Raw genomic sequence first — 27,110 nt, 5'->3', positions numbered from 1 at the left:
CAAAACTATGATTAAGTTTTTAATCCGATCGCTGATCATTAATGAAATTGATTATTATGCCCCCCTCCGAATAAGAGGGGGTATATTGTTTTGCTAATGTCGGTCTGTCTGTCGGTCTGTCCGAGCAAACATTTGATTATTATGAGCTTCATTCCGTAGTTAAATAAAGAACAAAAACTCATAAAATTCAAATTAAGAGCTATTTTTTTGTTTTTATGAGCTTATTTTGCTTATGGACGTTGGTCCAGGTGGTGTTTATGAGCTGATTTGCCTCATAAACATCAAAAGTTGGTACTTCCGTCCAGCTGTCCGTCGGTTTTTTCTTGTCCGCCCAATAACTTAAGATTCCTTTGACCCACAGTCTTCATATTTGGCATGGAGGTTAGTCATGATTAGTAGATGACCCCTACAGATTTTGAGGTTACCGGGTCAAAGGTCAAGGTCACAGGGGCCTTGGCTTCAAAAAGCTTGTCCGCCCAATAACTTAAGATTCCTTTGACCCACAGTCTTCATATTTGGCATGGAGGTTAGTCATGATTAGTAGATGACCCCTATTGATTTTGAGGTCACCGGGTCAAAGGTCAAGGTCACAGGGGCCTTGGCTTCAAAAAGCTTGTCCGCCCAATAACTTAAGATTCCTTTGACCCACAGTCTTCATATTTGGCATGGAGGTTAGTCATGATTAGTAGATGACCCCTATTGATTTTGAGGTCACTGGGTCAAAGGTCAAGGTCACAGGGGCCTTGACTTCAAAATGCTTGTCCGCCCAATAACTTAAGATTCCTTTGACCCACAGTCTTCATATTTGGCATGGAGGTTAGTCATGATTAGTAGATGACCCCTATTGATTTTGAGGTCACTGGGTCAAAGGTCAAGGTCACAGGGGCCTTGACTAAAAAAGTTTGTCCGCCCATTAACTTAAGATTCCTTTGACCCACAGTCTTCATTTTTGACATGGAGGTTGATCATGACCATAAGGTGACCCCTATTGATTTTGAGGTCACTGGGTCAAAGGTCACAGAGACCTTGACAAAAAAATAAGTTTTTTCCCTCAATTGCTTAAGAATGCCTGTCGGCAGTGTATTGATTTTGACATTTTCACATTTGAAGCATGTAGAATACATAACTTAGCAATGCACTGGCTTAGTAACCTCAGATTTGGCAGGGAAGTTGTCCTTGAGCTCTAAATGGCCACTGTTGATTCTGACAAAGTGGTATGCGAGGGTATTCACGCCATGACAGTGGCAGTTCTAGTTTTTTCTATAAATAGCATGAATTTCATCAGCTGATCGGTCACATGACTTATCTTAGACGCTTTAGTGATTATTACATGTTAAAAGCGCTCAGACGCTCCAGATTGTGATGTCATTACCCGGGTAAATTTCACAATGTCTGCTTCGAAAAAGAAGCAGCAAAGATTGACTTCATTCTTCAATAAAGACAATGTTAACGTTGATGGAGCGACAGAATCTACCGTAAACAACGCTGCGCCTATACCAAATGAGGTTTCCCAACCAAATCAATCGGCGAATGCTTAAACAACTGAGAAATCAAAGCAAAATGATAATGCTCCGAAGCGAGTTTTTCGTAACAACTGGCTTGAAAGGAATTTTTAGTTATGGTATAATGGTTATAAAATGACTTGCACAGTTTGTATTACTGAAAATAAAGACAAATCATTCACATCGGAATGCACAAACTTTAGAGTTTTGTAGTACCGTATGGTACTGGTTACGGGAGTTGACGGAAGTTCGGAACTAGTGTGTTGGGCTTGGCTATTGGGCATGTTAGTGTAATTTATAACTAGAAGTAAACAATTCCTACCTTGGCTACGATCCAGACGTGGAAGGTAATTTTTACGAATTCCGTTCCGAAAGAGAGACGCTACCAAAGCTCCATAATTTTACCGATTGGGCACGAATTTGCCCTCAAATAAAAAGTATTGTTATCCCATACTGTAAACAACTTGCATATTTTGCATGTGACATTTTGTGTATTCATTTACAAAAGTTATAAAGAAAAAATGTTCCATCAAAATTAACCATGCTGTAGTGGTCATTTATCAGGTCTAGGATTTCATGATATTTATGGACTGTCCGTAAATTTATGGATAGTCTAGAGATTTAAAGATTTTTCAATCCATAAATTTACAAATCTATATTCAATGTGAAATTTGCTGTTTTTAGTTTTACACTAAAATCCGCAGCTTCTGACTGTTTTTTTTATTGATTGTTTATATTTACAAAGGTAATGTGGTGAGTTTCATCTTTGTATGATGATTTTGAAATTTTCAATAAAAGTGAAAATTGAAAGTCATCATATTGTTTTGAATCTCACGATACTGTTACATTTAATCATATAGTATGTAACCTTATTAATTTTAACCTGTGGTTTTGAATTTTAATGCAGCTTCTACTATTTTCTTACTTAATGTCTGTAAATTTACAGATACAAAAATCTGTAAAATTATGGCTCGTCCAAAAATTTACAGAGACGGACTGTCCGTAAATATCATGAAATCCTAGACCTGTTTATTCTGCATTATTTTATTCTACATAGTCTCATGGGAACACACTTGCAACATAGATATTTCTTACAAAGCCTCCAAAATATTAGGGCAAAATATTTCAATAATTAGAAGGGCAAGTAAAAGTTGAGCTGGACTGGTCTTTCAGCAAGTTCTTTGAAAAATAACACTGAAAAACAGTTGTTTCTGGTGAACGACTCAGGGCCATCATGGCCCTCTTGTATTTATGTTGGTAAAATAGGAAACATGTTATCTTCTGAGCTTATCAAGAATAAAGACCAAGTGCAACAATCGGACACAGTCAGTAATTTTTCAATAATGGGGCGTGAAAAACTATAAGGGACTGATCAAAACCAAAAGACAATAATTTAGAATCTGTGGAAAATAAGTTAAGAACATATTGACCTTATGAAGTAAAGCAGCAGATGGCACATAACAACAAAGTGGGTGTTGCTCAGAGGCATAATGTCACTTCCCTTAGTGTTTTGTCTGATAATTTTGTTTGTATATGATAAATACTCTTGAAGAAGGTGGAAACCTATGGTGAATTCAAATTAGCATTTTTGATTATATAATAGTGAATTTTGCTAAAATTTGACATAACTTTGTTATTCCTTCATGGATTTGATTTTTATTGGAGAAAAGAACACTTCACAAATTTCAAAGTAATTGTGATTTTTTTTTTTATAATTAAAGATGAAGTATTACTTCTTAAAAGACGGTTACAACAATCACAGTTTGAGAAAGGAGCAGATAAAGCTGTAAGTATATATTAAAATATAAATGTTGTTATCTTCAAACTGTTGTAATTTAGATAACACCTATCTTTACAGTAATTTCATAGCATAACTTTACCCAAATCTGGTAAGAAAGGGTTGAGAAAAAAATTTTTTTATGTGAGAATAAACATCCTTCTGTTCATCTGTCTCACATCTCTTTTGGAGCGTAACTGAAAAAATTATTGTAGATATCAACTTGAAACAATAGACAAATTTTACTTGCAGAGTTCTAAAAATGTGCTATGAGTGGCTATTTGTTATTTTTGAATGGATTGTCTTCAAACTTAAAAACAATAATCTTTTAGTATGATCTTCAAGTTAACCAGACAGATACAAACCTTCACTCTTAAATGACTTTGACCATGGTCAAATTATTGAAATTTTCTCTCTTTTTTTCAAACTCAAATTTACATAAGGTCATTTATGACCTTGACCTTGAAGGTTAAAGATATACTATGCTCAAATTTTATATTTTTAGCTCGACTATTTGAAGAATATGAGAGCTATTGTAGTCGCGTCGGCGTCTGTGTTGGTAAAAGTTTTTTGTAAAGTCAAATATCTCAATTATTGCTTGAGATATTCAATTGAAACTTACAATACTTATTTATAGTAACAATGTACATCAGATTGACAAGTTGGATAACTCTCCCTACAATATTTACAGAATTATGCCCCTTTTTAACTTAGAAATTTTGGTTAATTTTTTTTTGTCAAGTCAAATATCTCAATTATTACTTGAGATATTTAATTGAAATTTACAATACTTTTTTATAGTAACAGTGTACATCAGTTTGCAAAGTTGCATAACTCTGCCTGCAATATTTGCAGAATTATTTGCCCCTTTAAATCTTAGAAATTTGGTTAAAGGTTAAAGGTCTATAAAGATATTTACTTGAATCTTTACACATGTACTTAGGGTAGTAATTGAAGGTCACATCTCAAGATCATATGTATATTTGTGGTCATAAATAATGATCACTGAACAGCACTCATATCTGTGTCATGTCACAAAGTGACAGGGTGAGCTTTTGTGATCACTTTTCGTTCGTCGTCCGTCCGTAAACTTTTACTTTAAATGACATCTCCTCATAAACCACTAAGCCAATTTCATCCAAACTTCACAGGAATGTTCCTTTGGTAGTCACCTTTAAAAATTGTTCAAAGAATTTAATTCCATGCAGAACTCTGGCTGCCATGGCAACCAAAAGAAAAAACTTAAAATATCTTCTTTTAAAAAACCCAAAGAGCTAGAGCTTAGATATTTGGCATCAAACATCTTCTAGTGAGTGTCTACCAAGTTTGTTCAAATAAAAGCCCTAGGGCAGTGTTTTTTTTCTCTACTTTGGGAATGGTGCCGGTACCAGACTGATTGGGAAAAAAATGCGTTATTTTGACTTAAATTGGGAATTTTTTTAATGCATTTTTTCAGCTACAAATAAGATAGACATCATGAATAAAGATAGCTAACAGCTTCCACTGTCCAGGTAGAACTATTGAGTGATGATTTATATGAATATGTTGGATTTAAATGATTTTTCTTTTGGCCTTGTGGAAATTTTGAACAGCCATTTTGGGAATTTCAACATTGGAAATTGGGAATTTTAATGTCTATTTTCTATTGGGAACAGTACCGTTTTAGGGTAACAGTTGTATAAAGAAAAAAAAACCACTGTAGGGTCAAAATTGCCCCGCCCCAGGTGGTCGATGATTTTCCCTATATGCATATAGTAAAAACTTAAAAATCTTCTTTTAAAAAACCCAAAGAGCTAGAGCTAAGATATTTAGCATGAATAAAGTTCTAATGGATGTCTACCAAGTTTGTTCAAATAAGAGCCCTGGGGTCAAAATTGGCCCCGCCCCAGGGGGTCATTGATTTTCCCTATATGCATATAGTAAAAAATTAAAAAAAAATCTTTTAAAGAACCCAAAGAGCTAGAGCTAAGATATTTAGCATGAAACATGTTCTAATGGGTGACTACCAAGTTTGTTCAAATAAAAGCCCTGGGGTCGAAATTGTCCTGCCCCAGGTGGTCGATGATTTTCCCTATATGAATATAGTAAAAACTTAAAAATCTTCTTTTAAAAAACCCAAAGAGCTAGAGCTAAGATATTTAGCATGAATAAAGTTCTAATGGATGTCTACCAAGTTTGTTCAAATAAGAGCCCTGGGGTCAAAATTGGCCCCGCCCCAGGGGAACATTGATTTTCCTTATATGTGTATATCAAAAACTTAAAAATCTTCTTCGAAAAAACCCGAATAGCTAGAGTTTAGATATTAAGCATGAAACATCTTCTAGTAAGTGTCTACAAAGATTGTTCAAATAAAAGCCCTGGGGTCAAAACTGGCCCTGCCCCAGGGGTGTCATTGTTTTTAACTATATGTGTATAGTAAAAACTTAAAAAATCTCCTTTTAAAAAACCCAAAGAGCTAGAGCTTAGATGTTAAGCATGAAACATCTTATGGGTGTCTACCAAGTTTGTTCAAATAAAAGCCCTTGGGTTAAAATTGGCCCTGCCGGGGGTGGGGTAGAAGGTCATTGTTTTTCATTATATGTGTGTAGTAAAAACTTAACATCATGAAACATCTTCTAATTGGTGTCTTCCAAGTTTGTTCAAATAAAAGCCCTGGGTTTAAACTGGCCCCTCTTCGGGGGAGCCTATATACAGATGAGCGATCTCAGGGCCATCATGGCCCTCTTGTTTACTTAGTCTCTAGGTTAATGTTTACATGTAAGTTTTACATATCTCAATCACTATCAGAGATTTTGATTTGAAACTTCACATATGCATGAAGGGTCATAATTGTATTTCACTGACCAAGTTCCATAACTCTATCTTGTATTTAGGCTGATTTATCTCCCCTTTTCTACTTAGTTTCTTGGTTAATGTTTACATGCAAGTTTTACATATCTCAATAACTATCACACCAAGAGCCATAATTCTATCTTGCATTTAGGCTGATTTTTCTCCCCTTTTTCAACTTAGAAATTCATGGTAAAGTTTTGTTTGTAAGCTGTTATCTCCATAACTACTGAAAGGTTTGTGCATTTTTTGGGACAATTTTATGCATTCATAATAATACAGCAGTGATTTACTTGATAAAACATCTTGATAACAAGCCTTTGTACTTTTTAGCTCGACTATTCGATAAGAATAAGTAGAGCTATTGCAGTCACCCGAGCGTCGGCGTCGGCGTAACCACTTATGTTAAAGTTTTTGTAATAGTTCAAATATTTTCAAAGTCCATAGACATATGGCTTTGAAACTTTGCACACTTGTTCACCATCATGACCCCAACCTGTAGACAGGAGGAGGTAACTCTATCAAGCATTTTGACAGAATTATGCCCCTTTCGACTTAGAATTTGTACGTTAAAGTTTTTGTAATAGTTCAAAATATTTCAAAGTCCATTGAATATGGCTTTAAAACTTTGCACACTTGTTCACCATCATGACCCCAACCTGTAGAAAGTCAAGAGGAGGTAACTGTATCAACATTTTGACAGAATTATGCCCCTTTTTCGACTTAGAATTTACGTTAAAGTTTTTGTAATAGTTCAAATATTTTCAAAGTCCATTGACATATGGCTTTGAAACTTTGCACACTTGTTCAACATCATGACCCCAACCTGTAAACAGGAGGAGGTAACTCTATCAAGCATTTTGACAGAATTATGCCCCTTTTTTGACTTAGAATTTACGTTAAAGTTTTTGTAATACAGTGGAACCTGTCTAATCCGAACTCGTCCGGACCAGAAGAAAAGTTTGGATTAGAAAGGTTTCCGGATTAGAAAGGTTTCAGAATTAGAAGGTTCTTTTACATGTTTTTTCATGTTACATGTATTTGCAAAATAGTTTAGGGAAAGAAAACGGGAATGCATTTGAAATTGCAATTTAGATATTTTTGCAGTCTCTTATGATCGTTCATTCTAATACATGTGAAAACAAAAATAAAGAAATGAAAATGAATAAATAAGCAAAAAAATATTATGTCCTCAAGGGTTCAAAGTTCACCTACGAAATGTACGATGTAAAACAGGGGGCGGAGACATAATTAAATATTCGTACCAGCATTTGTCAATTGTTGTTTACTCTTATCCGATTCAGCGACTATCCGAATTCACTGACAGTTTCTATTAATTTTCATTGCTTAATCACGTATCATTGATTCCATTACAAAGGATTAAAAGATATTTTTATTGCATTATATCAAAATATTTATTGAAGGTGATGAAAAACAATCAATTAAGCAATTATAGAAGATATGAAGGCAAGCTAAGTGTAATTTTCACACCTTCCCAGATCATACGTTTCAGCCATTAATCAAGCGAAATAACACATCAGTTTGGTGTATGTTTACACCTGCCAGATGTGCGATTATTTGTTATTTTTGAATGAAGGTGTGACATTTGGCAAAATCTGTTCGGATCCGAGAGGTAAATTTTAGGGTAAAATAAGAACAAAAATTGAAAAAATTGTCCGGAATTCGGAGTAGACAGGTTCCGGATCCGAAAGGTTTTTTACTATTGAAAATAGAACGAATAAAATCAGGACCGGACACTTCGTTCGGATAAGAAAGGATTCCGGATTAGAAGGGTTCGGATTAGCAAGGCTCCACTGTAGTTCAAATATTTTCAAAGTCCATTGACATATGGCTTTGAAACTTTGCACACTTGTTCACCATCATGACCCCAACCTGTAAACAGGAGGAGGTAACTGTATCAAGCATTTTGACAGAATTATGCCCCTTTTTCGACTTAGAATTTACGTTAAAGTTTTTGTAATAGTTCAAATATTTTCAAAGTCCATTAACATATGGCTTTGAAACTTTGCACACTTGTTCAACATCATGACCCCAACCTGTAAACAGGAGGAGGTAACTCTATCAAGCATTTTGACAGAATTATGCCCCTTTTTCGACTTAGAATTTACGTTAAAGTTTTTGTAAAAGTTCAAATATTTTCAAAGTCCATTGACATATGGCTTTGAAACTTTGCACACTTGTTCACCATCATGACCCCAACCTGTAAACAGGAGGAGGTAACTGTATCAAGCATTTTTTTTACTATCAAGCACTAAGAATAGTCGAGCGTTGCTGTCCTACCGACAGCTCTTGTTTGGTAAATTTTATGTATTCATAGGTAAGCATTATTATACTCAATAAAAAAAACTTGTGGCAACATTTTTTCGAATAGTCGAGCCTTACTGTCCTCCGACAGTTCTTGTTAAGATATTTAAAATTGCTTCACAGTCTCTTTGTAAATGTATAGAATAAACATGTTTTGACTATTCACAAAGTAGATTATCTTATTCTTTAAACTCTACACACTATATAGGTGGACACAATAAGAATAAATATTGTCATTAAAAAACTGGCAGTTTTTTTTAAGATGGATTAACTTTACTTGACCTGTAATAGGATATGCAGCTAATCCCACACACAGTTTGTACATTCTTTTATTAAATTTAGATATATTATTCAGAAAGACTTAATTTCAATTAATTTCTGGGATAACTTATAATATATTACTCTAAGATGAGCATAGTATATCTTTAAATTATTAAAGTTTTACTAATTTTTGCTATAACTGACGGTAACTTGGTAATTAATAAATGGACAAAACAACCTTTAGTACATGACATTCTAAAAGGTTGAACTGACCTTGATTTTTAAATGACATTGACTGTCAAGGTCAAAGTATTAAATTTTGGTTAAGTTGTCATAAATTGTCAAAATTGGCCCCATTGATTGTACTTTATATATATAGTAAAAAATTAAAAAATCTTTTTTTTAAAAAATTCAGAGCATAGTTATTAGGCATGAAGCATCTTCTTGTGAGGGGTCTACCAAGTTTATTCAGATAAAAGCCCTGCAGTCAAAATTGGACCTGCCCCGGGGGTTATTGATTTTCCTTATATGTATATAGTAAAACAAATATGAACTTTGTGATACCAGTTTAAGATTTAGATTTTATATCTGCTATTGTTTATACTTGTTCCTTGTCATGGAGAGTTTTATATTCAGGTGAATGATTTCATGGCCATCATGGCCCTCTTGTTTCAAGCTACAGCTATGAAATTTAGACAAATGCATATTAATTTATGGAAGCAAAATTTAACTGACATAGATTTTGACCTTGTGATCTACTTTTTATAAACAGATCTAGAGCTATAAAATTTGGACTTTTAACACAGATTCAGATGTAGAATTGAACTTTTACCAAGATTTTGACTCAGCTGCCTAAATTTAATCCCCTTCCTCTAGCGGAAAGGGGATTATAGGAATGGCCTCCATCTGTCTGAGACGATGTGTAGAGCGCAAAATTTGGTTGCTACCCCCAAGGTCAAGGTCACACTTATAGGTCAAATGTTAAAAAGTCTTCATTTCATAATAAAAAGTCTACATTTCGTGTCTACTCCATAAATTTTAAACCACTGAAATTTTTATGCTCCCCGAAAATTTTTGGGGGGAGCATATAGTGGCCGGGTTGTCCGTCCGTCCATATAAACCCAGAGGTACTTGTGTGACTTGAAGAAAAATGGGTAACAGTAAATTCTCTTTGATCCTATTCATTCCGTTTTTACTTGTGTGTCTTTTTTTAAGCCTTGTGTGACTAAAAATGGCTAAAAAGATCAAGGAAAAGTCGCAGCATGACCGTGCAGCAAAATCGTGTCTCCGGCCCATTACTTTGTTATTTGAAGTCGGATTTTACAACTATTTCACAGAAATGATCACCATATTGAGATAACGTGTCGCGCTCAACATTTGTGTCACTGCTTTGAAGGTCAAGGTCACAGCATGACCTTGCAGCAAAATTGTGTCGGGGCCCATAACTTTGTTATTTGAAGTCGGATTTTACAACTATTTCACAGAAATGATCACCATATTGTGTCGCACACAACATTTTGGTCGCTACTTTGAAGGTCAAGGTTCCAGCATGACCTTGCAGCAAAATCGTGTACGGCCCATAACTTGGTTATTTGAAGTCAGATTTTACAGCTATTTCACAGAAATGATCACCATGTTGAGACGAGGTGCCGCATGCAAAATTTTGGTCGCTACTTTGAAGGTCAAGGTCACAGCATGAACTTGCAGCATAATCGTGTCCGGCCCATAACTTTGAAGTCAGATTTTACAACTATTTCACAGAAATGATCATCATATTGAGACGACGTGTCTTGTGCAACATTTAGGTCACTACCTTGAAGGTCAAGGTAACAGCATGACCTTGCAGCAAAATCGTGTCCGGCCCATAACTTGGTTATTTGAAGTCAGATTTTACAGCTATTTCACAGAAATGATCACCATGTTGAGACGAGGTGCCGCATGCAAAATTTTGGTCGCTACTTTGAAGGTCAAGGTCACAGCATGAACTTGCAGCATAATCGTGTCCGGCCCATAACTTTGTTATTTGAAGTAGGATTTTACAACTATTTCATAGAAATGATCACCATATTAAGACGACGTGTCGGTAGATAGATCTCATTGAGTAGAAGTGCAGTGCAAAGAATAGTATCTCTGCCTTGCCTTAGTTTGGAATTATCACACTTTTGGGACATAACTCTGAAACTACAAAAGATATACTTTTCTGTGTCCAAAACCTAGTAGGGGAGCATCACCCGGTCCAACTGGCTCTTGTTTTGAAATAGCCTGGCACAAGTGATCACCATAATGAGATGATATGCATAGCACAATAATTAGGTTGCTACCCCCAAGCTCAAGGTCACACTTAGGGGTCAAATCTTTAAATGTCTTCAGACTCTTCATCTTATATTAAAAATTCTCCATTTCATGTCTGCTCGATCCATAGCTTTTTAACCAAAAAAATATTTTGAAATAAATGATTGCAATTGATCACCGTTATAAGAACATGTACGGAGCACAATAATTTGGTTGCTACTCCCAAGGTCAAGGTCACACTTAAAGGTCAAATGTATAAAAGTCTACATTTTGTGTCCCTCCCATAACTTTTAAACCTTTGAATTTTCTTTAAATAGCTTGGCACAAGTGATCACCATTATGAGACAATGTGCAGAGCGCAATAATTGGGTTGCTACAACCAAGGTCAAGGTCACACTAAGACTTTAAGGTCAAGTGTTGAAAGGTCTACATTTCATGTCCATTTAATAACTTTTAAGATGGTTAAATTTTTTTGATTAATGAGACAATAGTGTTCACCAATATGAGACCATGTGCAGAGGGCAATAATTGGGTTGGTACCCCCAAGGTCAAGGTCACACTCAAGTGTTAAAAGTCTACATTTTGTGTCTGCTCTATAACTTTAAAACCACTAAAAAGTTTTTTAAATAACTTTCCACAAGTGATCACCATTATGAGATGATAAGCAGAGGGCAATCATTGAATTGCTACCCCCAAGGTCAAGGTCACACTTACAGGTCAAAATCAAGTCTACTTTTTTTGTCTGTCCATAACATTTTAACAGCAAGCAATGTTTTAATATAATTCGGCAGAAATGATCAACGTAATGACATCATTGGCAGAGCACAATAATCAAGTCACAATCCTGAAGGTCAGGGTCACACTTGAAGGTCCAATGTAAAAACATCTAATTTTCATGTCCGCCAGGGCTTTTTTTCAGTTTGGGGAAGCAGCCCAGCCCTTAATTTTGGGGAAAAATTACATGGTATATTTGCAAAAGGGGAAGAAAAAACTTAATGTAAATTCAATTTTTGGGGAAAACTGCATGATTTTAAAGAAATTTTCTTTGGGGAAGCAGCCCTATACTGGCCCCTGTTGTAGAAGGTAAAAAGGCCCTGTCCGCTCTTATTGACAATTCAAAGATTTTGAAATTACTTGGCACAAATGATCCCCACCATGACACAATCTACAGAGTTGCTACCCCAAAGGTCAAGGTTATATGTTCTCCATAACTTTTTGATTACTGTAAAATCATTATTATTCATGGGGCATGAATTTTCGTGGGTAGATCAATCCACGAATTTAAGATCCGAAGAAATTTTATCCCAATAAATACTTCTTGCCATGTCTTACATATATTAAAACATGCATTGGTTCTTTCCCGCCGATTTTTGTGAAATGAATGCCCATGGGCAAGGTTTACATTTATAGGCAAGCACTGTGTGATGCGTAAAGATATGTACATGCGGTAAGTAAAATGCGCAGCAATTAAGTAGATTACTTTGCATTAGGTTATTTATTTTATTTTTTTTTCAAGAAATTGAAAATCCACAAATTAAGAACCCACGAAAATGCCCGTTTTGATAAAACCATGAAATTTCATGCCCACGAATATAAGTGAATTTGCAGTATGTGGAAGATTTTAAATAACTTGGCACAAATAATCACCATCGTGAGACTATGTGCTTATGATATGCATGGCACAACATCAAGGTCATGGTTGGTAAAAGGTCAAGAAGTACACATTCATATTCACTGCGGAAGAGGATTTAGATGTCTTTCAGACTGCCTTGTTGTTGTTGAAGCTATAGGTATGAAATTTCTTCTACATGCACAGTTCTAAATGCAAATTTGAAGTTTGATATCAGTTGACCAAGATATTGACATTCATTCATAGTTATCAGTCCTCAGTTTTGAGTCTTCATACTCAGATGAACAATGTAGAGCCATCATTGCCCTATTGTCCTTATACACTAAATACTTAGAAGTTGAAAAAAACTGATTCAGCAAATAAATACATCTGCAAATTGTCTCTAATGATAATGTAGTTATTCTAACATTTTAAGCTTCTTCTCTGGAACCACTGAACCAGTTTTAACCAATTTTCACATAAAGCATCTATGGGTCAAGGTGAACAAAAATTAGGAATTTCGTGGCCCCTGCCCCCCTGGTGCCTGAGGGGTGGGGTTAAAATCATAAAAATTACCTTCATGATTTCCGAACGATAACTAGAGTTTGGAAAGAGATATTGTAATCAAACTTGGTATATTGGTATTGTTTTTGGGCCCCCTGGGGTCAAGGTCACTGTTACTTTAAGTACAAAAATGGTTTCGGGACAATAACTAGAGTTAGGAATGAGATATTGTGATATAATTTGCTATATAGCAAGCTTATATGAAGACCCAGGTTGGTATTGCATTTGGACCCCCTGGGGTCAAGGTAAATGTCACCTTTACTAAAAAATAGAAAAATGGTTTCCGGACAATTGCTTGAATTAGAAAATTTATGAGAATTATCAAACTTAACAAAGTGAAACTTCTGAAAACCTAACACCTGTTGGACAAGCCAAAAATGTTCGGATGTTTTCAGGATTTCAGAAGTTTGGAATTATCTGTACAAGTAGAAACATTAGGTTAACATTGAACAATATAGGAAGTTTATTAAATTCATAAAATGGCAAAATTATAGGACTTTTAAGAAGTTAGAACCACATTGTATATTAAAATTCATTATCACCTTAGTATAACTGAATTTGTTGATATTCATGTTGTTCCAGCTATTTATAAACTGTGTTTCTGTTTTCATGCCCCCGTCATTTAAAGGCTGGGGCATAATAGTGGTCACCTGTTCCATCATTCCGTCATTCTAATATTCCGTCATCATCAGTTTCCGTTCATTATCTTAGTAACGGTTGCACACATTTAATTCAAATTTGGCATATTGATATGTCATGTGAAGATACAGGTCAAGTTCAAATTTGGTCATGGTTTTATGATTTTTGGCAGAGTGATGCCCCTTTTACTCTGAAAATAATATGAAATTTTCATGGCAGAGTTATGTCCCTTTTACTCTGAAAATAATATGAAATTTTCAGTTTCTGTTCATTATCTCTCCAACGGTACTACACATTCAAAGTCACACTCAAAGTTGACATATGGATATGTCATGAGAAAATACAGGTCAAGTATAAATTTGGTCATGGTTCGATGATTTTTGGCAGAGTTATGCCCCTTTTACTTTGAAAATAATATGAATTTTTCAGTTTCCGTTCATTATCTCCCCAACGGTATTACACATTTAACTTTAATTTAACATATGGATATACGTCAAAGGAATGCATAGGTCCACTTCAAATTTAGTCATGGTTCAATGATTTTTGGCAGAGTTATGCCCCTTTTACTTTGAAAATAATATGAAATTTTCTGTTTCTGTTCATTATCTCCCCTACACTATAACACATTCAACTCAAATTTGACATATGGATATGTCATGAGAAAATACAGGTCAAGTTTGAATTTGGTCATGGTTCAATGATTTTTGGCAGAGAAATGCCCCTTTTACTTTGAAAATTATATGGAATTTTGGAATTTTCAGTTTCTGTTCATTATCTCTCCAACGGTACAACACATTCAACTCAAACTTGACATATAGATATGTCCTGCGAAAATACAGGTCAAGTTTAAATTTGGTCATGGTTTGATGATTTTTAGCAGAGGTATGCCCCTTTTACCTTGAAAATAATATGAAATTTTCAGTTTCTTTTCATTATCTCCCCAACGGTATTACACTGTGATTCAACTCAAATTTGACATATGGATACGTCAAAGGAATGTGCAGGTCAAGTTCGAATTTGGGCATGGTTCAATGATTTTTTGCAGAGAAATGACCCTTTCACTTTGAAAATTATATGAACTTTCTGTTCATTATCTCCCCAACAGTGTTATATATTCAACTCAAATTTGACATATAGATATGTCAAAGAAATGCGTAGGTCAAGTTCAAATTTAGTCATGGTTAGATGATTTTTGGCAGAGTTATGTCCCTTTCACTTTGAAAATAATATGAAACTTTCAGTTTCTGTTCATTATCTCCTCTAGGGTATTACACATTCAACTAAAATTTGACATATGGATACATTTAAGAAATACGCAGGTCAAGTTCAAATTTTGTCATGGTTCGATGATGTTTGGCAGAGTTATGCCCCTTTTACTTTGAAAAAAAGGAAATTTTCAGTTCCCATTCATTATCTCCCCAACAGTTGTACATATTCAACTGAAATTAAAGATATGGATATGTCATAAGAATGCAATTTGGTCATGGTTTGATGATAGCTGACAGAGTCAACCCTCTTGAACTTTGAAAAAAAATCAGAAATTTTAAGTTTCCGTTCATTATCTCCCCAATGGTTGTACACATTCAACTCAAATTTGACATATTGATACATCTTAGGAATAAGCAGTTCAAGTTTGAATTTGGTCGTGGTTCAATGATTTTAGACAAAGTTATCTTTTTTGAATGTTGGAAAATTTTTGAATTTTAAGTTTCAGCACTCATACTTTTGTGGAAATGTATGTAGCCATTAATTTGGCTACAAATATGCAATATGAAATTAACTAAAGGTAAACACTGAGTAGTTTCAGTGCCTTGAACTTTGTTTGAAAATGGTTTCTGTTAACAATGAATAGTTTTAAGGGCTTTGAACTTAAAATGAAAAAAAATAATTTGTGCAAACAAATTTGGAACTAAATATAAAATCTGAAATTTTGGCTGCATGTTGCGTGACGACACATTTCTAGTTTATCATAATATATTTCTATTTATGCCACCGCAGCATCTGCGATGCGGTGGCATATAGCGATTCACCTGTGTGTATGTATGTATGTATGTTTGTGTGTTATATAGATTATATAGTGAACTTCAAAAATCTTCTTGTGAAATACCACTGGTCCAATTTCAACCAAACTTGGCAGGATTGATCCTTTGGTGAAGGGCTTCCAAAGTTGTTCAAAGAATTTCATTCCATGCAGAAATCTGGTTGTCATGGCAACCAAAAGGAATTATAAGAATAAATTTAAAAAATCTACTTGTAAAGACTCAAAAAGCCTAGAGCTTAGATATTTTGCATAAGGCATTGTCTGGTAGACTCTACCAAGGTTGTTCAAATTATAGCCCTGGGGTCAAAATCGGCCCCGCCCCGGGGGTCATTGATTTTCACTATATGTACAAATAGTAAAAACTTTAAATATTTTCTTGTAAAGACCCAAAAGGCCTAGAGCTTAGATATTTTGCATAAGGCATTGTGTGGTATACCTCTACCCAGATGTTTCAAATTATAGCCCTGGGATCAAAATTGGCCCCGCCTCGGGGAGTCATCGGTTTTCCTTAAATGTATATAGTAAAAACTTTAAAAAAAATTCTTCTAGCAATTGACAAATGCTAGAGGTTAGATATTTTGCATGAAACATTGTGTAGTGAACCTCTAGCAAGATTGTTCAAATTAAAGCCCTAGGGTCAAAATTGGCCCCGCCCCCGGGGTCATGGCTTTTCAATATACACATATAGTGAAAAATAAAAAAATCTTATTGTCTGAAGGTACAAGGCTTAGAGCTTTAATATTTGTTAAATGATATCATCTACTCTACCAAAGATGTTCAAATTTTGCCTCTAGTGTCAAAATTAGCCCCGCCCCAGGGGCCATAGGTTTTCCTTATATGTATATAGTAAAAACTTAAAAAATCATCTTCTCTAAATTTACAAAGGCTAGAGTTAAGATATTTTGCATGAAACATTGTGTAGTGAACCTCTAGCAAGATTGAACAAATTATAGCCCTGGGGTCAAAATTGGCCCCACCCCAGGGGTCATTGATTTTCACTATGTACATATAGTAAAAAATTAAAAAATCTTCTTGTCTGAAGGTACAAGGCTTAGAGCTTTGATATTTGGTATATAATATCATCTATGGGTCCTCTACTAAAGTTGTTTTAATTATGCCCCTAGTGTTAAAATTGCCCTGCCCCAGAGGCGATAGTTTTCCTTATATGTATAAAGTAAAAACTTGAAAAATCTTCTTCTCTGAATTGACAAAGGCTAGAGGGTAAATATATGGCATGAGACTTTGCGAAGTGAACCTCTACCAAGATTGTTCAAATTATAGCCCTGGGGTCAAAATTGGTTCCGCCCCTAGATTTTGATGATGTGACCTACTTTCTTGTCCTTTGATGTACAGCTATGAAATTTGAACCATGTGCACAGATTAAGATGTAAAGTGAACTTTGATATCAGCTGACCTAGATTTTGAGTGTCTTACTGTGTTGTCCTTTGATGTAGTCATGAAATTTAGGCTGTGTGAAATATGACCTTCACCACCAAATTCACTAGACTCAAGTGCATTGATATATTCCTACTCTGATCTTTTATTGGATTAACAATAGATTTAACCACTAATCTGATAATAAGAATTAGATAGGTCAGGGTCAGGGATCTATGCATTATTACAATCTTCAATTGTGTAGAAACAAAAAAATCTGTTCCTACACTACTATTTAGTGTTGTATTAATGCGGTGGCATAGCATTTTTCTCAAATGCAATTTACCCTTGTTTTTGATTTTTCACACTTTAATCAACTACGGGTTGTGATTGTAATAGGTGTCAAGATAAATGGTTTCTGCTAATTGGAAGATACTGACATTTTGAAGGTTTTTACAATCTCAATTACAATATTCCTCCACACCTTTTTCAATTTCCGGATTTTGAAAGTATTTAATTTGAATTGATATAATCCAAATTTTACTGGAAAATTGTTTGGAATTCAGAATTTAAAAGTTCCTGAAGTTCCTGAATTCAGAGGTATTTGTTACATAAAAAAACAGAAGGAGAATTTCGGGACCCAGAAAAATGTTTTGATTTTAGAAGTTTCTGGATTTTAGAAGTTCCGGAATTCAGAAGTAACACTGTATATACCTTATATGAAGACCTGGGTTGTTATTGCTTTTGGACTAAAACAAATTTAGTGAATGGTTTTCAGAGTCTGATGGCTATGTTTCAGAAGTCAGAAGAAGGGAAGCGAGGACCTAATGCAGAGGAAATTAAAAAAGCAACATCATCAGTGCAGCGGTTTGAGAAACCAGAGACAAGCTTATCTACCATTGCTACAGCCATTGATGTAAGTTATTATGTTATTATACCCCTGCAAACAAAGACTTTATACCCCTACAAAGAATTTGAAGGGGATATACTGGAGTTGAATTTAGGACATTTGCTTCCTTGAACAAATGTTCAAATGTATGCAGTGCAATTATCTGGAGGTACAAAATTAATGTTCATTTTCAAATGAAGTCAGCTTGTCCCCTTGCTGTTAGTAGCTATGCATCCATGGAAATAAATTTTACTTCCTCTGCTTTATGGAAGGATTTATGGCCTTTTGCATAATTTGATGGTATGAAACAATTTGCGTACATATTTGTACAATTTAAAGTCTGTCCGTCCGTCACACTTTCGTGTCCGGTCCATAACTTTGTTATTTATCAAAGGAATCTTGGCACAAATGTTTGTTATAATAAGACAATGTGTCATGCACAACAACCAGATCCCTACCTCTAGGGTCAAGGTCACACTTGCTCATTCAAGGTCAACATTGTCTATTTAAGGGTATATGTCGTGTCCGGTCCATAACTTCCTTATATTTGAAGGGATTTTGTAAATACTTGCCACAATTGTTCACAATAATGAGACGATGTGTAATGAGCAACAACTGGTCACCTACCTCCAAGGTCAAGGTCACACTTGGAGGTCAAAGATTAACATAGTCTATTACATGGTATATTTTGTGTCCGGTCCATTACTTTGTCATTTATCAAAGGAATCTGAAATTACTTAGCACAATTGTTTGTTATAATAAGACAATGTGTCATGCGTAACAACCAGGGTCAAGGTCACACTTGCTCATTCAAGGTCAACATTGTCTATTTGAGGGTATATGTTGTGTCTGGTCCATAACTTCCTTATCTTTGAAGGGATTTTGTAAATACTTGCCACAATTGCTCACAATAATGAGACAATGTGTCATGCACATCAACCGGTCACCTACCTCCAAGGTCAAGGTCACACTTGGAGGTCAAAGATTAACATAGTCTGTTACAAGGTATATTTTGTGTCCAGTACATAACTTTTTCATAGATCAAAGGAGGGGATTTTGTTAATACTTGCCACAAAAAGTCACTATAATAAGACAATGTGTCATGGGCCACACCTGCATCCCTACCTCCAAGTTCAAGGTCACACTTAGAGGTGGAAAAGTAACATAGTCTGTTTTAGGGTATATTTTGTGTTCGATCTAGAACTTCTTCGTGATTTTGAAATAACTAGGCACAAATAGTCACAATAATGAGACGATATGTCAAGTTGAACACCTGCATCCCTACCTCCAAGGTCAAGGTCACACTTAGAGGTCAAAGGTTAACAGAGTCTGTTATATGGCGATTTTGTGTCAAAATGAAAGGAAAAGCGAATTCGAGCTGTACTCTGGACTTAAGATAATTAATTGTTCTTTGTCATTACTCTCAACATGCATGACCAAGGTTCATAACTCTAGCATCTTTTTTCAAGAGCTTTTACCTCTTTGACCTTATAATTTTACTTTAAAAACTTTTGCTCTTGTCATTTTTAGTGAGATTTTTTTTTTTTTTAAAGTAGAGGTATTGTTATAGTCCTGGTGGCGTTGTCGTTGCCGTTCGCAAACTTGTACCTGGATCATAACTTTTTATATGCCCGAAAGAATTTCGGGCATCACACAGGACAGTAATTATGTGGCTAGAGGGACAATAGGTAACTGTTCTTTCTCTTTGATGTCATTCATTCCGTAATGCTTTTATTTGGCTATTTTCTTTAGAGTGGCTAAAAAGAACAAAAGAGAGAACAATAGAGTAGCCACATTATTACTCTCCTGTTAGAATTTCTGTCCGTCCATTAGCAATTTGGTTTCCTGACCATAACTTAAGTTCCATTGGGCTCACAATATTTAAATGTCATAGCATGATTGTCCATATTGGGTAGAAGACCCATATCGATTTTGGGGTCACAAAGTCAAAGGTCAAGGTCACTATGACCTTAAGACTGAAAACAGTTTTCAGAGCATAACTGAAGTTTCATTTGTCCCACAATATTCAAACTTCATAGGATGATTGTCCATATTGGGTAGACGATCCCTATTGATTTTGGGGTCACAAGGTCAAAGGTCAAGGTCACTATTACCTTAAAACTGAAAACAGTTTCTGAAGCATAACTTAAGTTCCATTTGGCCCACAATATTTAAACTTCATAGGATGATTGTCCATATTGGGTAGAATACCCCTATTGATTTTGGGGTCATAAGGTCAAAGGTCAAGGTCACAATGATCTTTACACTGAAAATTGTGGTTTTTAGAGCATAACTTAAATTTCATTTGGCCCACAGTGTTCAAACTTCATAGGATGATTGTCCATATTGGGTAGAAGACCCCTATTGATTTTGGGGTCATAAGGTCAAAGGTCAGGGTCACAATTTTTTTTTCTTCTTCCAAGATATATACACACACGCACGCACATACATACATACATTTTTTTCTTCCTTTATATATACAACTCAAAATTTGCTAAGGATCACCTTTTCAACATTGCATATTTCAGTCCTATTATCATCATCATATTTACGCTAACGATACACCTGTACAGGGACGTCATAATTGTGTACTTAAGTTATCAATTTGTCATGTACACCTTGCACGATAAGCATGTGGTTAAGCATACCCAGAGCGTTGTCTCAAGGATGTGGAACCGATTTCAAATGACTGGAAATGTCTTGCAGGGCCATGCCTGAGATCTTTCAACGACTCAAGCCCAGGATCGATTTATTGTTCTTCAGGCCAGGCGCCAACGGTTCTCGAACGCTACAACCTTACATAACGACTTCCAGAATGCTACTGGTGTGTTTGTAAGCACACACACTGTTAGAAACAGGTTGCATGATGCTGGATTAAGGTCATGGAGGCCAGCAATTTGCATTACTTTGACACAACGCCATAATCAAGAGCGTTCGCAATGGGCACAGACTCATGTCACATGGACAGTTAATGATTGGACCCCGGTCCAGCGTCACTGATGAGTCAAGGTTTTTGTGGACTTACGGACAGATGGGCTAGGGTTTGGAGAAGTCCAAATTAAAGCTTAGCTCCAGCATGAACACAACTGTTTTGGCTGGGGTTCAGTCATGATGTGGGCGGGAATAAGTGCTCAGGGGAAAACAGACCTACATCATTGAAAACTGTACACTGACTGCAGTAAGGTACCGTCATAACGCTAGTGCACAGCCCCGTTTTTTTTTTATACAATACCCTTGCAACAGGCCCATCACAAACCCATATATTTAGGAGCAACTATAAATTTTTCATGGATTTTGGCCAGCAAGTTTTCCTGATTTAAATGTAATAATTTATAATTTTATCACCCCTTTCTCAACTGGTTTCAGTTAATTTTTGATATATACAGTACACCTTAGAGATTTCGTGCTTATTGTGGCCCACATTATACATGAAATACACCCCTGATAAAGGGCAAAATAGCTGAAATACTTTTTTTTGGGGTTTTATTTTAAAAATTTAGCACTGTATGAATGTTTTATTTTCTCCAAATTTTTATTAAAAATATTATAGACCAGAACCTACCCCGAAAAAATTAATTAAAAGGAAAAACAACTTTTTTCTTTACCATTTGTCTAAACCGTTTATTTGTTTGCTTTTAGAAAAAGGAAAAAAGTCGAGTGTTGCCTCTGCCGGGCGGTGGCTCTTGTTCACAATATTCTCATGCGGTTAAAGCATAGAAATTTCTGTTTAGCATTTATCGACAAGGTCATATCAGATTATGTTGTGCAAAAATATAGAACATTTCAGAACTTTCTTGATACTGATACAGTCATAATTGATTTTTCTTTCATAGTTTTGTCTTCCTTACTGCGTCCAGTATTTAATTAGAAAGCTTCGCTGTCTTCAGCTCTTGTTGACAATATAACGGTTTTATTAATCCAGACATAACATCTTTACAATCAGTTCAGATATATGCCACTAAAGTTAAAGGTACATGTACATTGCAGGAGTAGTGTTTATAAATAAACTATTTTTAAGAAGAAAATGCCTAACTGACAGCTATACTGTTTACAAAGTGACACATCTGACCAGCAGAGTTCTAGTTATTTGTTAATTAAGAGTTAAGGTTATTTACTTTGATCTTTATTAGTCCCCTACCGGTTTAACCGGAGGGGACTTTAGGTTTACCCTCCGTCCGTCTGTCTGTCAGTCTGTTTGTCTGTTTGTCTGTTTGTCTGTCTGTCAGTCTGTCCATCCACAAAACTTGATCCCGCGATAACACAAAAAGTACTGAAAATATTTTAATGAAACTTGATATATGGATAGATGGCAGTATGGAGATTATGCACGTCTTTTTCTTTTCTTCCTATGTTGAAAATTCTGGTTGCTATGGCAACTAATAGTCTGAAAATATGGCAAATTTAACACATAAACTGGATCCAGTGATAACTCAAAAAGTACTGAAAATATTTTTATGAAACTTAAAATATGGGTAGATGGCAGTCTGGAGATTATGCACATCTTTTTATTTTCTTTTTATGTTGAAAATTCTGGTTGCTATGGCAACAAATAGACTGAATTTCAATATTTCTGATTTAAATTTTTAAGCTTTTTCACTATAAGTTCTTTATTTCTTAAGGTGTTTACTTCAAACTTTAAATATAAGTTTCTGGTCATCAACCACATCATATGTGACAAGGTTTACAACTCTAGCACAAAAATTATCAGAATTACCTCCCTTGAACTTAGAATTTTTTATGAAAAAAATGTTGTCTTTTTTAAATAACTTCTTTATTTCTTAATGTATCTACTTCAAACTTCATATATATGTTTCTTTTTATCACTCAACATTTTTGAGAAGGTTAAATACTCTAGCAAGACTATTTTCAGAATTATGTCCCCCCTTGAACTTAGATTTTTTTCGAGAAATTGGTATTTTTTACTCCAACTTCTTCATTCCTTTAAACTTAAAGTAAAACTGACATCATATATGACAATGTTCATAAATCTAGCATCTTTATTTCAAGAGTTATCTTCTCTTTAAGAATTTTGCATTAAAATATGTTATATTTTGGTAACAGGGATGTTTGAAAAAAACAACTTTAGAGTCTCCTTCAGTCTGTCTGTATGTACCGTATGTCTGTCTGTCTGTTCATAAAAACTGTTTTCTGAGATCACTTTTAAAGATTTTTTCCAACAAATTTACTTAAAAAAGAGAAAAATTGAAACATTAGTTATTCTTATTCATCCAGAGAAAATTGGACCTTTTGATTATCTGTTGTATAAACATAATTTCCTTACTAGGCACATTACTGTGATATAGACAAACTTAGAACTCAAAAGATTTAAGTTCATTCATGTCATTCATTCACTGGTAAAATTGAATGGCCAATGGCCCATCAGAATGTTGCTGGGGTTCTAACCGGTAGGGGACTTATGGATTGCTTGCAATACTATGATAATTGTTTGTTTGTCTAGTTTCAGACTGAGTTAAGGAAAATTCTTATTTCACTGATTGAAGTTTCACAAAAACTTCTCTGCCTTAATCCTGAAGCTTCAAAGATTTTCTCTCAAGCAGAAGGTAATGTTTATAGCTCACCTGAGCACCAAGTGCTCAGTGGTAAGCTTTTGTGATGGCAGTGTGTCCATCGTTCATCGTCTTTCATCCCTCGGTCACAATTTACACAAATCTCTCCCTGACTTTTTGTATGGATTTTGATCAAACTTCTCAGGAATGATCCATAGGTAGCACCCAGAGCATTTATATGCCACGGCAGCATCTGCGATGCAGTGGCATATAGTGATTCACCTGTCTGTGTATGTGTGTGTGTGCGTTTGTGCATACGTGTTCTATAGATTATATAGTGAACTTAAAAAATCTTCTGCTGAAAAACGGTAAGTCTAAATGCAGGAGTTGTTCAATGAATTTGATTCCATACAGAAATCTGGTGGCAATTATAAGAATAAATTTGAAAATCTTTCTGTAAAGACCCACAGACCCTTGAGCTTGCATTAGGCATTGTATGGTAGACCTCTACCAAGATTGTGCTTGCCCTGGGTGTTATTGATTTTCCCTTTGTACATAAAGTAAAATCTAAAAAAATCTACTTGTCTTAAAGCTACATTAAATAAATATGTAAAAATATTTTGCCGTCGGCCTAAAAATCAAACATTCTACAGTTTCATTAACCTGTTTAACAGTATTGTTGTAAATCTCATTAAATATGGTTCATAAATTAGGATTTTAAACGGAAAACCCCACGGTAACACTAAAGTTCGTATACGAATTTTAACATGCAAATGAAGACTAAAATCAGGTCGTGTATGCGCTACGTCACAGTTTTATAGTTACTATCCGGAACACAGCAAATATGATATTTTCTTGTGCAAACACACTTTACCGTTTTATCTTCACGGTGCACTAAGCCTGGGGTTCAGTGAAAGTAATCATCTCTTAAAAAGATTAAATTTGTATGAAAACATCCGTTATAATGCGGAAATATACCGTTAAATTAGGACTGCTACTTATAGTCATGTTTGTTGATTTAATATTGATGTACGGATGATCCCAAGGCGGAGTTTCTCATGCAAACAGAAATTGTACTTCCCACTTCGACACAATGAGGTTACCCATTTGTATGCTAATAAAACTCATTTTGGTTGTCAGGACACCAAAATAAGACCTGGAGTCGATATAAAACCCAATAAATTAATGAAATGTCGCTATTTAGTTTTTTATGAAATTTATTAAATGTAGCTTTAAGGTATTTAGTATAATTATGATATCATCTAGTTGTTCAAATTTTGCCTCTAGTGTCAAAATTAGCCCTGCCCCAGGAGGTCATAGGTTTACCTTATATGTATATAGTAAAAATTTAAAACATCATCTTCTCTGAAATGACAAAGGCTAGAGGTTAGATATTTTGCATGAAACATTGTGTAATAGACCTCTACCAAGATTGTTCACATTATAGCCCTGGGCTCAAAATTGGCCTTGCCCCGGGGGTTATTGATTTTCGGTATGTAAAATATTAAAAACTTAAAAAATCTCCTTGTCTGAAGGTACAAGGCTTAAAGCTTTAATATTTGGTATATAATATCATCTATAGGTACTCTACCAAAGTTTGACCACCAAATTCACTAGACTCAACTACATTATGGCAAAGTTCAATTGTATAGAAAAAAAAAATCTTCTGTTCCTACACTAATGTGTTAGTGTTGTATAAATGTGGTGACATAGCATTTTTCACAAATTCAATCTGGGGTCAAAATTTGCCCCATCTTGGGGTTATTGTTAGTCCCCTACCGGTTTACCGGAGGGGACTTTAGGTTTACCCTCCGTCCGTCTGTCCGTCCGTCTGTCTGTCCGTCTGTCTGTCAGTCCGTCCGTCCACAAAACTGGATCCCGCGATAACTTGAAAAGTACTGAAAATATTTTTATGAAACTTGGTATATGGATAGATTGCAGTATGGAGATTATGCACGTCTTTTTCTTTACTTCCTATGTTGAAAATTCTGGTTGCTATGGCAACAAATAGGCTGAAAATATGGCAAATTTTACACATAAACTGGATCCCGCGATAACGCAAAAAGTACTGGAAATATTTTTATGAAACTTGACATATGAGTAGATGGCAGTCTTGAGATTATGCACGTCTTTTTCTTTTCTTCCTATGATGAAAATTCTGGTTGCTATGGCAACAAATAGGCTGAAAATATGGCAAATTTTACACATAAACTGGATCCAGTGATAACGCAAAAAGAACTGGAAATATTTTTATGAAACTTGACATATGGGTAGATGGCAGTCTTGAGATTATGCACGTCTTTTTCTTTTCTTCCTATGTTGAAAATTCTTGTTGCTATGGCAACACATAGACTGAAAATATGGCAAATTTTACACATAAACTGAATCCAGTGAAAACTCAAAAAGTACTGGAAATATTTTTATGAAACTTGACATATGGGTAGATAGCAGTTTTGAGATTATGCATGTCTTATCTGTTCTTCCTATTTTGAAAAAATATCAGTTGCCTTGGCAACAAATAGGCTTAAAACATGGCAAATATAACAATATTTGTGATTAGTCAAAAAGAGCTGAAAATTTTTATGAAATTGCATCTTTAATTCAAGAGTTATCTCCTCTTTAAGAATTTTGCTTTTAAAATGTTATATTTTGGTAACAGGGATGTTTCAAATATTAACTTTAGAGTGTCCTTCAGTCCGTCTGTCTGTCTTTTCATAAAAACTGTTTCCTGTGATCACTTTTAAAGAACTTTTCCAACAAATTTACTTAAAATAGAGAAAAATTGAAACACTAGTGAATGGCCAATGGCCCATCAGAATGTTGATGGGGTTCTAACCGGTAGGGGACTTATGGATTGCTTGCAATACTATGATAATTGCTTGTTTTTCATAATGTACATGTAGTTAAAATTTAAAAACTTTCTTGTCTGAAGGTACAAGGCTTAGAGCTTTAATATTTGGTATATAATATCATCTATAGGTACTCTACCAAAGGTGTTCAAATTTTGCCCATAATTTCAAAATTGGCCTGGCCCCAGGGTCATAGGTTTTCCTTATATTTATATAGTGAAAACTTTTTAAAATTCATCTGTGAATTTACAAAGGCTAGAGGTTAGATATTTGGCATGAAACATTGTGTAGTAGACCTATACCAAGATTGTTTAAATTATAGCCCTTGGGTCAAAATTTGCATACCCTGGGGTCTTTGATTTTCATTATCTTTGTAACATAAAGTAAAAATTTAAATCAAAGTGCTGAAAGCACTGGATGTAACGGACATGAAAAGAGAATTGCATAAACACTGTAAAAAAAGGATCAAACATCAGTCATGTTGCACCAAGAAATCCATTACTCAGTCTAAATCTATGTTAGATTCTTGGGGTTCAGAGAGTAACCTCTGTTTATTATCTCAAAAACATATACCTATTTATTTTGTTTCAAATTAATGCCTTTATTTCTGAAAATTGATGTTACATACTAAAGCTTAAACCTGCAACTTATC

General features: G+C 34.9%; 1 protein-coding gene across 5 annotated transcripts in view; it reads left to right on the top strand.

Annotated features, from left to right (window-relative positions):
- Window positions 1-27,110, top strand: part of LOC132743928 (ubiquitin-associated domain-containing protein 1-like) — a gene marked incomplete at its 3' end in the record, with an annotated part of 92,402 nt that overhangs the window by 19,444 nt on the left and 45,848 nt on the right. For 2 of the 5 annotated variants that reach the window (XM_060732525.1, XM_060732528.1), the window contains 3 exon segments: window positions 3,224-3,288; window positions 17,992-18,129; window positions 23,561-23,663. In XM_060732525.1, coding sequence (XP_060588508.1) covers window positions 3,224-3,288; window positions 17,992-18,129; window positions 23,561-23,663 — 306 coding nt within the window. 5 annotated transcript variants of the gene reach the window in all.

This window comes from Ruditapes philippinarum, unplaced genomic scaffold (assembly GCF_026571515.1).
Source record: "Ruditapes philippinarum isolate M1 unplaced genomic scaffold, ASM2657151v2 ctg1477_1_1_1_1, whole genome shotgun sequence".
Classification (NCBI taxonomy): domain Eukaryota; kingdom Metazoa; phylum Mollusca; class Bivalvia; order Venerida; family Veneridae; genus Ruditapes; species Ruditapes philippinarum.
Note: the sequence above shows the minus strand (reverse complement) of the source record. Positions and strands in the feature narration are given on the sequence as shown.